Below are 14,151 nucleotides of genomic sequence, written 5' to 3'. Positions count from 1 at the left end.
GATTTTTTGGTACAGTTACATATTTATTAGCTAAAGATTTTTTTTTTGGCAATGGGATCCATTAAATTCCTTCTTAACATATGCACAAATGAACCATTAACAAAAGCAATTTAAATATTCACATAATATGTTTTTTAAATGACACTAATTATATTCTTGAGACATTATTTTATAAGGTTTATATAGTAAAATTTATAATAGTTCTAGCATTTTCTTTTCTTGGAATTCAAAATAGTTGGAGTGTTTTCTATGTAGTATATATAAAATTATATATTATTTAACAATCATTTCTGCATTGGAGTCTTGAGCTCTATACCGATTACATAATTTGAAGAGCGTACAAATGGAAAAGAAAATATATTCAGTATATTGTTTGAAGACAACCCAATGCTAATAGATAGTTCATAATTTCAGCATAGTCTGTGTCTACTTCTTGAGGAACTTCTTGTACCAACGGGCTGAATGTTTAGGGTATCTTTTATTCCCATTTTTATAGTCTACAAAGTTTAGTCCGAATCGAATAGTGTAACCTGAGGACCACTCAAAATTATCCAACAATGACCATGCAAAGTATCCCTTAACATTAGCGCCTTCCCTATATATACCAAAGAAAGAAGTGAAATCCAGTTAGAATTCTATAATTTTGTGTGTGTGTGTGAGAGAGAGAGAGAGAGAGAGAGAGAGAGAGAGAGAGAGAGAGAGAGAGCACTTACTTGATAGCCCTAAGAAGATACCAAAGATGGTCACGGTGATACTCAAGTCTTTGTTGGTCAGCAAGGGATTCCTTACGTGACAAAGTAGCATTATTGAACTCACCCACTCCTACAAATATAGTTGGGAGAATTTAGCTTCAAATGGAAATCTCATAACTAGCAATAACATTCCAATTTTTCATGAGCTTGCGGGATAATAAAAGAAAAAAAATGAGTTACAAGAAATTACCATTTTCGGTGATATAAATAAGTGGATTGTGGTACTTCCTCTTAATATACAGCAAAATCTCCTGAATTCCTTTAGGATAAATATAGAGCCAACTTGAAGCAGTCTGCGATTTTTAAGGGATACTAACATAAGGCAACATGATGTGATTATCTTTAATTGCAAGATAGAATATATATATATATATATATATATATATATTTTATATTTATATAATCGTATTATTGATATGACATCAATCATATTCATTACCTCGTCACTTTATAATTTTTGTTCCCGTAAAATTGATAATAGCTTTACTATTTTCTTTATGAACTTTCTAGAATGCTAGGCCATTGAGTACTTTCAATATACTAAAAAAAAGAAAAAGTTGTTTATTTTTCCTCTAACTACTAGAACAAAAATGTTGAAATGTATTTAGCTAGCTAGTACATACCGCTGGACCAAGGAGGATCCCATTCCGTGAAGCTGCAAAGTGCAAATACAAGAAAAAGAATGACCCAGTTAGTATTACCATATTAGATAAATAAGAAACTCATAAGCATGGCTACAAGTGTTGAATTTGTACTTACCAGTAAGATTAGCGGCAGCATCTGTCGCGTAACTTGCTCTATCACCGGTAGGTTGAGTGGCATAAGTTGCATAATAAGCAGTATAGTAATTTAATCCTATAAAATCAAACGACCCTTTTACTAGCTTGGATTGCTCTTTGGTGAACTTGGGTAATCGGTCTTTAACGAGAGATCGCATGCTATGTGGATAGTCACCATTTGTCAATGGGTCCATGCACCTGCAAAAGCAATAGAAAATTTAAAATTTATGCATATTGTTAATCTATTAAATTTGTACATACATAAGTTGAAAAAATTCTAAAGAAAGCCAACCAAAAGGTGGTGTGATATTTAGTTTGAAAGCGACGATTTCATCTTAACGAAAAAGAAAATTAGAAGAAATAGTGTGATTTTGGATGCATGCATTTTGGTGATTGCTTATTTGCTAAAATTATAATAAAAAGGAAGAAAAAAAATTGGTCATAGTATAGTCCATCAAATTCAGCTCAAAAACCTTAAAAGGTTTTTTTTTTTTTTTTTTGCCAAATGCACAACTGAGTTAAACAACAACAAAAAGGGAAAGAAGAAAAGAAAAGAAAATTTAGGTCATTTAAACAAGCTAGGGAAGTTTCTCAAAGCAGACTTCTTGATTTTTTCCCAATAAATTTTTAATTGGAAAAAGTTTGTCCAAATGGAAATAGTATTTTATATCAAATGATACCACCACGTCATCCATATTAAAATCTAATAAACGATAGATATGTGTGCAAAAAATAACTACCCACTAACAGGTCTTTCATTTATTAGTGGATAATTATTTTTTGCAAACATGTCTCTCACTTATTAAATTTTGATACTGCTGACGTGATATCATTTGATTATAAATAGCTCTTTATAAAAATGAGTTAGCCCTCTAAAGTCCAAAGAGTGATTTTTTTTTTATAATTGTTTCAATATCAAATTAGATAACTTTTGTATGTTTATTAGAATATAAAAATATATTAAGTTCTTTTTAGGATTGTTTAGTAGACGTATGATAACTTATATATTCACTATACTTATGAATAATGATTTTTTTTTGTGAAAAACTTATTTTAGTATTTAAAAAAATTCAAGACTTTATCTTAAAAAAAAAAAAAAAAAAACCATATATATAAGTGCTACCTACCCCCAAGCAAAATTTCCGGATCTTGCCCGACTTCAATATATAATTAATCATTGGGAGATCTACTTTTGATTTTGCCTTCAATAGGGTTGAGAAATTTAGTGATATGGGTATAATTAACAAATTGTACCCATTAATTACATCCTTCAAACGGAAAGGATTAAATTATAAAATGTAAAATAAAAACCATCAAGCAGAACTTACCATCCAAACATAGAATCAAGGTAACGTAGCGCAGCCCCGCGGTCACTCTCTGTATCAGACAGTGGCATTATCCAGTGACTCGGTAACGTTATCCCTATTGCACCTTTCTGTGCTGCCTGCATGGTGAACATCTTTTTTACAATCAAAGCTTATTCAAGGGATTTCTTATATTTATCTAAGTTAAAATTCATTATCATTGTTCAAATTAGTTTTAGAAATTGCTATTTATGTGGAACTGTATCATTTGAAAACCAACCATGTATATTTAGGGTAGGGTTTTTTTTTTTTTTTTTTTTAAAATTATAAATTTAATATGTTAAAATTTTGAAAGTCGAACCTGATATTTTTTCTTATACACTTCAACAGCGGCTGCATGAGCGAGCAGTTGGTTGTGTGTCACCAAATATGGCTCTGTTCCTGAATTCCCGCCAGTGCAATTTAGATTTAGCCAGGCAGAGCATCGACCTGGTGCTAATGATCCTCCTGCATAACCATTATTGCTAAAAGTCCATGGCTCATTTAGTGTGATCCAATGCTTTACCCGATCACCAAATTCCTTGAAGAGAAGTTCCGAGTAGTCCCGGAAATCATTACTGAATAGTAGATGCACATGTTAGAATAATCGCTAAATAAACTCACTTTTTCTTGATAGTTTAACCTTTTGGGACAAATGGTGACTTACTAATTTTATAATGGTATTGAGTTTGAGCTTGTCTTTCCACTCAATGTCCCATTTTTTAAAAAAAAATTAAAAATTTCACCTATTAGGCTCAAGGAAGTCAATACCATACCGGAAGCTGTACCAGTTTGGCCAGCAGTACGATATCTTTCGGGTATTGGTCAATACCGGTGTACCGTTTAGGGATTACCGCTAATATAGATATATATATATATATATATAATTTTAAAATGATAAATTTATGTCACTCATCTAATCAATAACAACAATAATAATATATACTTTAGAGAAACCAACAACGTAAATATATTTTAGTGTGTACCATTGTAGTTATATAATATATATAGATATATATATATATTTATATCCCTCTACGTGACTGTGGGTGCATGGGTTACTATTGGGGTGGCAAGTTAAAAACAAGTCCCATCAATTTACTTAACATTAATAATAATAATAATAATAATAATAATAATAATAATGTATATATACATCAGTACATGTGCCTAATATATTGGTGATGAAAGAAAAAGAAAGTACAGGGGCAAACAAAAAGTTAAGAGCATGGGCCACGTGGTTGGTGGAAATGAATTCATACTAAAGACAAGTTTGAAAAATATTCAACACTTTTAAGTGTTTCATAGTTCCACCTAACCATCTAGCATCATTGACTAAATATTAGATAAGAAATTTTGAAAGACACAAAGTTGAAAGCACACAGTTGTAGTGCATTAGCAGTGAAGAAACCAAAGATGTAGGAAAAAAGAAGAAGAAGAAGAAGAAGGAGAAGAAGGAGAATAAAGAAGTTGCAGTGGCAGCTACAATGGAGAGGAATGGGATCTCAATCATTAGGCACCAAGTCAGTGAGTCACAGACCCATTTTTCTCATCTTCTTCTTCCTTTTATTTTTCTTTTTTCTTCTTGTTTGTACCGGTTCGAAACATCTTTACTGGTCGAAACAACCGGATTTCGCCGGTATGGCAGTTATTTTTTCTGGTACGAAACAAGGGCTGTACCTGTACCGGTGCACTGGCCGGTACGTTATATACTGACCGTACCAGTTGGTACGGTACAGAATTGACTTCCTTGATTAGGCTCCATCATTGAGTTGGGCCCCACTTATTAAGGGGATTTGAAATCCATATATATAATTGTTAAAACAATGGTCAAATTTAATAATTTTAGGTTTTGACACAAATAGTAGGTTATCACTTAATATAAATGTCCTCACTTTTTCTTTTTTCTTTTTAACTATAAATGGTAGTTGTTTAAAATCATTATTATATAAGATACAGTCAATATATACATAAAACATCTATAATCGGATGGAGAATATGCATAGATTATTTGGTAAATTCTTCTTTTTTTGGGTAAATTTTTGGTGAATCATTCACTTACACAATGTGTGGACTTAGGAAACCACCATACTCATCTTCTAACGCTTGGGGAAGATCCCAATGGAAGATTGTTACAAAAGGTTGTAGACCTACATTCAGTAATAGAAAAATAAAGTGTAAATTATAAATGTAAAATAAGTTCTTGATATTTTGGAATTTTAATATTGAATCCTAACCTTTTTGTAGAAGCCTATTGATGAGCTTGTTGTAGTAATTGATTCCTTCCCTATTCACACCGCCCCTTAGTTTTCCTTCTGAAATAATTAGATTAAAAAATGAGATTGTTAAAAACATAATATGGTCACAAAACAATAACCATTCCATTCCACCTAAGAAGTGTACTTGATGGTACTCATTTTTATGTCCTTTTCATTGGATGGATCTAAACTTTTATGGGATTATGAAAAAGATTATCTTACTTGGTAGTACTCGACTCCATGAGATTGAGAATCTGTATGCATCTAAATGCATCTTTTGCATAATTTGAACATCTTTCTGCAAAGTATAATCACAAAACATATATAAATTGTTGGAAAAATCTGAAATGAAGAGATATATTGTGAATATCTTATATTTGGGCCTTGAAAATGTAGAAAAGTCGTTAACGGCTAATTACGAATTTCACTACCTTGTTTGCTTTTTAGAAAATTTTTAGAATTCAACCTTTTTGTTCTCTTTTCTTCAAAGAATTCAAATTTGGATTGATAGAAAAAAAACCGTAGTATGAAACAAAATGGTCAAAGAGATGAAGGAGAAAAAAAATATGTGGTAAATTAAGGCTTTAGTGTTTGAGTACGGTACAAGGACAATTAGTTATTTTTTCTAAAAAATTATTTTGATTAAAAATAATAAAAGGTCCACTATCAATTGAAATTCAGTGAAATTAAAAAGAAAAAGTTTTGGATAACATTCAAAATGCCGTGAGCTAAAATTGTGGGATAAGATAAAAGTCGGTATAAACAAATGTGATGTTAACTTGGTTAAAAAAAGTGGGGTGAATGAATCCGTCAATTTTGTATTACTGTGTAACGCTTTTCCCTTTTCTGGTTATCAAAGCAGTTTTCTTGGACAACTTTTTGCTTCATTTTTTTCTTTTCTTTTTTTCATACTTCAGAATATATATATGCGTGTGCATGTGTGTATATCCGCGTGCATAAGCACTTGAACCCTCGGTTATCAAACTATGTAATTGTACCACAAAACTCTTGGTAATTAATTACCAATTAATGTGAGTGGTTTTCTTTCCAGTTTTAATTATGAACACGAAAAAACATATATACCTTGTAGCGATGATATTGATTGTTAGCTACATCTCCAGTGCTTCTATCCGTTATCCTTTCTGCAATTTCATTGTAAGTTAATAATGTATTTAGAGAATACCAAAGGATTCTATTTTTTCTTTTACTATTTAAGAGCCATAAGAGAAATGGAACTAGTACTTAAGCCTCTCGAGTCACAACCATAACATATACAACTTATTTCTAGTTTGGAGTTCAGTTATGGAAGAAAGGAAGGAAGAAAGGAGAAAATGAAGAAAAATAAATACAAAAAGATAGGAATGTGACATTTTACGTTCTTCTTCTAATTCTTTCTTTTTTCTTTTTAAAAAATCAATTGGGGACAAGTATCCTCAAACTCTGTCATAGATCTTGTTAAGTCATCAATATTTAAATAAATATTATTTTTATATTTATTTAAAAGTTTTAACTTATTAATAGTGGAGCAAAATCTATACGACTTATTGTTAAAAAATTTTAGAATCTTTTAATGAAATTACCCTAATAATTTTAAAGAATCTCAATAATGATCCATTTCCCATGTCAGTTTTTTGAATTTACCATTCCACACTAAGACAATGAATCCCCTAATATTCAAATTAGGCCATATATGGGAGAGTTGTTATTATTTTACCAACAACAATGTCCAATTTCATGCGTTTACTAATTAGTCTATACTAAAATGCCACATTTAATTACTTCATGCATGACTGCATGTGTCTTGGCTTACTAATGTATCAGCCAAAAAAAAAATCTAAAGTGAAAGAAAGAGTACTAATTAGTCTATATAATAAAATGTCACATTTACTTCATGCATGACTGCATAAGTCTTGGCTTATAAGTAGGTTTCAGTTAACTCAACTGGTAAAGTCTTTAATGATTGAATAAGAGATCTGAGGTTCAATTCTTGCCTATATTAAAAACCAATTGGTGTCTTTATCTAATAATAAAAAGTTATCATCAAGAGAGGACACCATAAATTAAAACTCTCCAAAAAAAAAAAAAAAAGTCTTGGCTTACTAATGTATCAACCAAGAAAATAAATAAAAGTGAAAGAAATAGAATCTTGGCTTACTAAATTAGACTATCGGTGTTTGGCTCTGAATTTTCACACACTTATAAATACTATTAATAACAACAAATTGAATCATTGGCTTACGCATAAACAACCATAAACACAAATATCAAATGACATTTAAAAGTAATGGTAATTTGATAGTTGGAGAATAGGAAATTTGAATTGTGAATAGGAAAAGGTTTGATTTCAAACATGTTTAGTCTAAGGATCTAACCACTAATAGAAAGATGACATGTGTCCAGTCATGTACAACGTGCATGACTCACTTAGTTGGTTGAGCTAAGTTAGTCATATTCATTGCACATAATTAGGACAAATGTCATCTTCTTATTGGCGATTGAAGCCTAACGCTCCAAACATGTTTGGACCAAAACTTTGTACTTCTAAATATCTCTTTTGGAAATACCGGCGAATTTCAACCAATGGATCAAGCTACAAAGGTTTGGACTAAATACAAAATATTAAGATCCTCCCAAATAGAAATGAATTATTTCATGGTTAAAATTAAATATTACACCAAAATTTTCATAATCTAGAAGATGGTTAAAATTAAATACAAAATTTTCATGAGCTTTACAATACTAATTTGGCCCACAGGTTTTGACAATCTACAAAAGCTCTGGCAAGCAAGAGCGAATACTCTAGCCTCCCAGAGCTAGTTCCGCAGAAAAAGTGAAATCCAGTGTAAAACAGGAAGAAGTAAAAAGATTTTTATAATGCCACTACCTGTACAGAGAATTGAGCAGCTATTTTACTTGGTCCTAATACCATATGCTTTGATTTAAGTTGAAATAAAAAGAAAAATTATTTTCATTTGAAATGGATCAATGTTGATAATATGATGAGTAATGAGTCTAATTCAAATTCAAATACAGATAAAAATAGGCTACCAAATATCACTTCATTAATTCTCTCTAAACCATCCGTTACAAATCAATGATTTAACTGTTGTACATTCTGTGGAGAGGACTTGAAATAATTTTTCCGAAATTAAATTTCATCTAAATATTGCACAATATTTCATTGGTAATTCATACTTTCGAGTTTCATATTGTTGGGGAGAGAAAGAAAAAGAGACCTGGATGTTCATGAGTGTAGGTGTCCCATATACTTGGTCCTCTACCATCTTCTTTTGCTGCACCTTCATACTGCAAATTTGAAAGAACGCACATGTGCACATAATAATATTGATCATATGCTTCACATCCCAAGACATTTGAAAAATAAAAATTATAATACAAATTAACATAGAGAAAATTGAGACTTAGTTACCTGATAAGACGCTGACGCTGTCCCAAAAATAAAACCTCTGGGAAAACTGGTCCGGTTGAATGAAGTGTCATGACTTGATGAAACAGCAATGACATTAATCAATAAGGCAAGAAGAACTAGGAGGCCTAAGTCTGGATATCCTCGAAATGCCATAATTGATTTTGGCATTTCGTGTAGCACTAGGTATAATCTGCCGGTTTTTATAGAGGAGCATTACGTAATCTAATTTATTTAGAAAAGAAAAAGATAGAGACGAAAGGAAAAAAAATTGGAAAAGGACATGCTAATGTAAGTGATCATAGCTGTCTTTCAACTGATTGTTTGACATTTTAAGTACCATGTAAATTTATAGATACCCTCTAAATTACAAACTTAGACCATCCACATCAACTCGAGAAAATATTAATCTATTTTAGCATAAAAATTTATTTTTTTTCTATTTTATTTTTAATCATGTTTTCAAAACACTCATATTAATTTTAATTTTTTAATTGTCTATCTCTTCATACTCTATTAAGATAAAAATAGGATTATATTAGAAGGTATAATCTGTCATCCACTTATCTTTTGTCTTCACTTAACAAAAAAAGAAAAACAAAACAGAAAAACTTATTAAGACTTATTTAAGTAAGCCTAGTTTTAGTATATATTTTTTGGCCTCCAGGGCATTCAAGTACATGATTGCCAAAATAAGTCGGAATGCCTTCTCATGCCTATTTTATTCTCATGCATTCAGCATACGTGAGTACCTCACACCTTCCCACGACATAATTTGACCCCAAACTTATCTTTGGTGGACATAGATCATTTTTCTTATCCATTGAGTCAATCAAATAAAAAAGAGTTTTTATTTTTTTGTTTTTTTTCCGTTAAAAATAAAATAAAATAAGTTATGACACCTTCACTCTTCAAAACCCATGATTTTTAATAAAAAATCTCAAACACGTCTTCTTCTTTTTTTCCCCCTCTAAAAACCCTTCTAGAGGGGTGTTGTCTTGTGGTGGGTGTCCACAATTAGCTTGTGAATTTGTTATGTAGCTTGCGTTTTCAGCTTTGGAGTGATCTGAATAAGCTACATAATTAGCAGTATTGAAGGTTTAGACCTAGAAAATCAAATAACCTATTTACTAGTTTGGATTGCTTTTTTGTGAACTTGGATAATCGGCCACCAATGAGAGATAAAAAATAAAAATCTTTTGTTTAAAACTCATAAAATAATATCTTATTTAACAAGCATTTTTGCATTAGATTCTTGCGCTCCCTACAAGTTACATAATTTAAAGAGCGCAAAAATGGAAAATAAATTATCTTCAATTCATTGTTTGGAGACTATCCATTGCTAATAGATAGTTCATAATTTGAGCATAATTCGTCTACTTCTTGAGGAAATTCTTGAACCAACAGGCAGAATATTTGGGGTATTTTTTATTCTCATTTTTGTAGTCTACAAAGTTGATTCCGAATCTAATAGTGTAACCAAAGGACCACTCAAAATTGTCCAACAATGACCATGCAAAGTGATGATGTTCAGAAATCGTCAGTGAGTTGTAGGCTCCAAGTCACTTTAATGGGTATCTGTGAATAAGAACAAAGGGACCAAACAGAAGACACCGGTGTGGTACCGGCCAAAAACCCTCCGAAGGTCAAGTGAGTGAATGAGAAGTCTCTATGAACTCTATAGTGAGAGAGCTAGAGAGTTTTTGTATATCTGAGAAAAGTGGAGGTCTAGTGTTTATATAGTAGCTAGTGGGAACCAAGATCCCTTGAAAGTGGAGATTTTTCCTTATGGAGAAGATCTAGTACTAAGGTTTCCAAGATTTTTGGGTGTCTTTCCATATGAGGGAGATATGAATCTATAGCAGGTCCATCTTGCATGATTAGCAAGATGTTTCCTTGTGTGAATTTCTATGAGGGTCAAGGCCATGCCAAACCCGTCAGCTCTCGATTCTCCTCATCGGCCTTCCGTTTGCCCTTCAAACAGTCCGCCTCATCAGGATTCAGTGTGGCCTCGTCGCTTTTTATGTTGACGCTCTAGTCCGTCTATCTACTCTTGAGGGACCGACGGACTTGTAGGCATCGTCGATCACTCTTGTATGATGTGTTTGGTCCTTAGTAAAAACATCCCTATCAGCTGCCTCCTGCTCCATGGCTTCGTCGGTTTCAGCTGATAGGCTATGGAGTATTGTGAGTATTTTATGGTCAATAATTACAATTTTATGAAGAGAAAGTCATTAAATGGCGCCAGCAGCTCTAGGTTTTAAATGTTAGGTGACACATGGCGCTTACTGGTTAGCCTCATTTCTAATCATGAGCGTCGTTTCGTGTACCGCATCTCTTCTCTTTATATATAGTTCCTCCCTCTCTACTCATTTCTTTTACTTCACTTTATTCTTCATCTCTTGAGAGCTTTGAGATCATAATATACATGCCAACCCGTCGCCTTTGCCTCTATCAGTCTCGTGAGCCCCGTCACTTTTACAAAGCCATCTATTTATCCTGTAAGTCTTCTTCTCTCCCTTTCTGTTTTCATTTTATTTATATCTTTTCCACCTAGTCGTCACCTCTATAGAAACCCATCAAATAGTTTCTTAGAATACCTTCATCACTTGTAGGTGAATAGATGTCAGGTGATAAAGAAGCAATGAGTGAACAATCTTCGTTAGTCCGTGAGGGTGCAAGCTCCTATAAACTCTACCCGTCAGGCCATGAGTCTGAGGAATATTTAACCTCATCCCTAGAAAGGGAACCATCTACTCACTCCCCTGCTGAGGAGGAAGAGGAGTATGAAGAAGACGAGGGGGAGGCTATGGGTGATGAGGATAAGGAAGGAGAGGAAGAGGGAGAAAGTGAAGGGAATGATGAAGGCAACGAGGAGTGGTTGACGAGGAAGGGGAATGTCAAGAGGTTGGTGACGGTCCTAGGCCCTTCATCCTTCCTCTTATATGGACGGTGAATGACTTCTACCCAACCATGTCACCAAACGTTTTTAACAAACTTTGCGACCGTTTCCAAATCCTAGATAGTATTCCCATTCGTTTACCAAGGAAATACGAGAGGTGTTACTCTCGGAAGACAGCAGAAGTTGGTATGTATGACACTATGTTTGGTATAGATTTAAGGTTGTCATTGATGGAGTTGCACCGTCAGCTGGCTAACTATCTTGGGTTATCCGTCAGCCAAATAGCCCCAAATGCGTGGAGGATATTCTTAGGGGTAGAGGTGATATAGAGTCAGCTGAGCGGTGGCAATCGTCGCCTTACCCTTGACGAGTTCTTTCTTCTACTGTTATAAGCCCCAACAGATTACCTCGTCAAAGGGCATTTATCATTTCTTAGCAAGGAAGACGTTGCTTAGGTTGGTGTTGAACATGCATAATTTGAATAGAAACTAAAAGAATAGATATTTTTTCGTTCAGGGAACAGATTGGGTGTGTAAACCTAAGGAGTGGGATAGCATGCCCAATGGGTTCGATAATACCTGGGGCATTGTTAGGGAGTCAAATGTGTCGTCCACCCCTTTTTCTTTTTTTACATCGTCTGCTTCTCCAAATACTTATATATATTTCTTATTGTTTCTAGCCTAGGTCCGCCCAGAGATTACTGATGAGGAGGAGAGCTTCATTAGGGCTGTCTTGGAGATCCCTTTCGAGTAGAGGAAGTGGAAGGATTTAGTTACACTTGATACTATCCACGCCTTTTGTGGTGGTCCAGTGCCGACACCAGAAGCCCGTTGGCTACAAGCCTTCTCCCACCGTCGTAAGTTCTCTTTCTTTGCTTACCTGTTGTGCATATCTACTTTTGTTTTACTCCCATCTTCTTTATTTGTTTTTTGTTCTTCAGAGATGGATGCAAGAAGGCAGAGAGTGTTGGCAAGGAAAGCTACCACTGCGAGCAAGCAGAAAGAGCAGGCGTTGGGGTCAGCTCCTAATGTGGCCCCTAAAGCCACACTTAAGAGAAAGAATAACGCCAAGGAAGACCATCCGTCAAAGACGGGGACAGGTCAACCGATTGGAGAGCAACAGTTGAAGGCTTCGTTGCCTCCTCCTCCCCTTCATCATGGAGCCGAGAAGGGTTTGATGACCAGGAAAGGACCCGTCACTCCTGGCCCCATCCAAAGGCTGATCACCCATAAGGATTACGCAATGAAAATGGTCACCTCGATCATTAAGGAGGCGGACTTGGATCCTTATAGTGAACACTCTTCAGAGGATTTGGGGGCTTCTGGCCTCTATGACCTATTAAGGGTATGTCCCCGTCACTTACATTTTATACTTCAAAATATTTCCTCTCAATTTTAACTACCATGCTTTGTTTTACGCATTGGTGCGTATGAAGGCCCTTCAGGACAAGTGTGTGGCCAGCGGTACCACAAACATCAGGAGATTGAGAACAAGGAGCGAGCACAATACTCGGAAGCCGTCTTTACCCTCAATCAGGAGTTAACGGCCAAGACTAAAGCGCTTGTGAAGGAGACCCATCGGCTTGAGGAGGTGGAGAAAGCGAAGACCAACTTGGCAACAAAGTGCTACTCTTCGTGAGCAGATAGAGAAAGCCAGAGTCGATGCTGTGGCGGAGTTCCATATTTCTCAACCCTTCTTTGATGCGTGTAGTGTCTACTATGGTGATGGGTTCGAGGATTGCTTAAAGCAGGTGAAAGCCACTTAGCCCAACCTCAAATTTTCCCAGATCGTAATAGACGACACAGTCCCATTGACGCTTGGAGAAGATGACACCGTCAGTGATGAGACCGTTGACTCTGTTCAGATGATTGAGCAAGAGGTGAAGGACACCGCCGGTGTGGCCATCGCCCAACCTGCCCTTGACAGTCCTGACATTGTTGTGGTCTCATCCGCCGAGAATCCAACTGCTGTTGAAGGTCTGTCCACTGTGAACCCAGCTGCTCTTAATACTCCTCCGTCTTGATTTTTCTTTTCCTTTTTATTTAAGTTTTTTTTCCTTTTTTTTGTAGAATTATTTGTCAAACAGTAATTAATGCTCCCTTCTTTTGGGGTTTTTATGAAAAAACATTTACTCGTTTAGGCTACATTTGCTATTTCTATCCGTTGCCCATACTTATATTTTGTCTTCATTTCAATCGTGTATGACTCTGTTGTATTGGTACCGTTGACATTTCATTCTATCCGTCTACCCCGTAGGTAGGGCTTAACGTAATTTTGGGACTAGGTACCCGTCGGTATCCTTGATCCTCTGTCCATCCCAAAGATAGGACTTAATAAAAAATTTTAAGACCAAGTACCCGTTGGTATCCTTGGTCGTCCTTGGTCATCCGTCTACCTCATAAGTAGGACTTGGTAAAATTTCTAAGACCAAGTACTCGTCGATATCCTTGGTCGCCCGTCCAATCCGTAGATAGGACTTGGTAAAATTTCTAAGACCAAGTACCCGTCGGTATCCTTGGTCATTCGTCCACCCTGTAGGTAGGACTTAGCGTGGTTTAGATGGTCCACTGAAGGGTAGAGAGTAGAACAACGTTTCTGATAATGCATCCTAGTCTTATTAATAATAAAAAGAGCTAAAAAGAAACTCAACATATTTAGAGGCTTGACATCTTTTGACATTCAACTTTTGA

The 14,151-nt window shown here is 34.8% G+C and overlaps 1 protein-coding gene across 1 annotated transcript; it reads right to left on the bottom strand.

Annotated features, from left to right (window-relative positions):
• Positions 1–266: 266 nt before the first annotated feature.
• Positions 267–8,731, bottom strand: LOC115976296 (beta-glucosidase 12-like). Its single transcript, XM_031097497.1, has 13 exons — positions 8,563–8,731; positions 8,369–8,438; positions 6,216–6,274; positions 5,355–5,430; positions 5,112–5,189; positions 4,937–5,024; positions 3,197–3,452; positions 2,860–2,975; positions 1,512–1,729; positions 1,376–1,407; positions 943–1,045; positions 714–822; positions 267–595 (listed from the first exon to the last, which is right to left on the bottom strand). Exons 1-13 carry the CDS (start codon positions 8,728–8,730, stop codon positions 427–429), a joined length of 1,542 nt encoding a protein of 513 aa, XP_030953357.1. The 5' UTR covers position 8,731; the 3' UTR covers positions 267–426.
• Positions 8,732–14,151: the final 5,420 nt, after the last annotated feature.

This window comes from Quercus lobata, chromosome 1 (assembly GCF_001633185.2).
Source record: "Quercus lobata isolate SW786 chromosome 1, ValleyOak3.0 Primary Assembly, whole genome shotgun sequence".
In the NCBI taxonomy this organism is placed as follows: domain Eukaryota; kingdom Viridiplantae; phylum Streptophyta; class Magnoliopsida; order Fagales; family Fagaceae; genus Quercus; species Quercus lobata.
The sequence above is the reverse complement of the archived record's forward strand: the minus strand, read 5'-3'. Positions and strand labels throughout refer to the sequence as shown.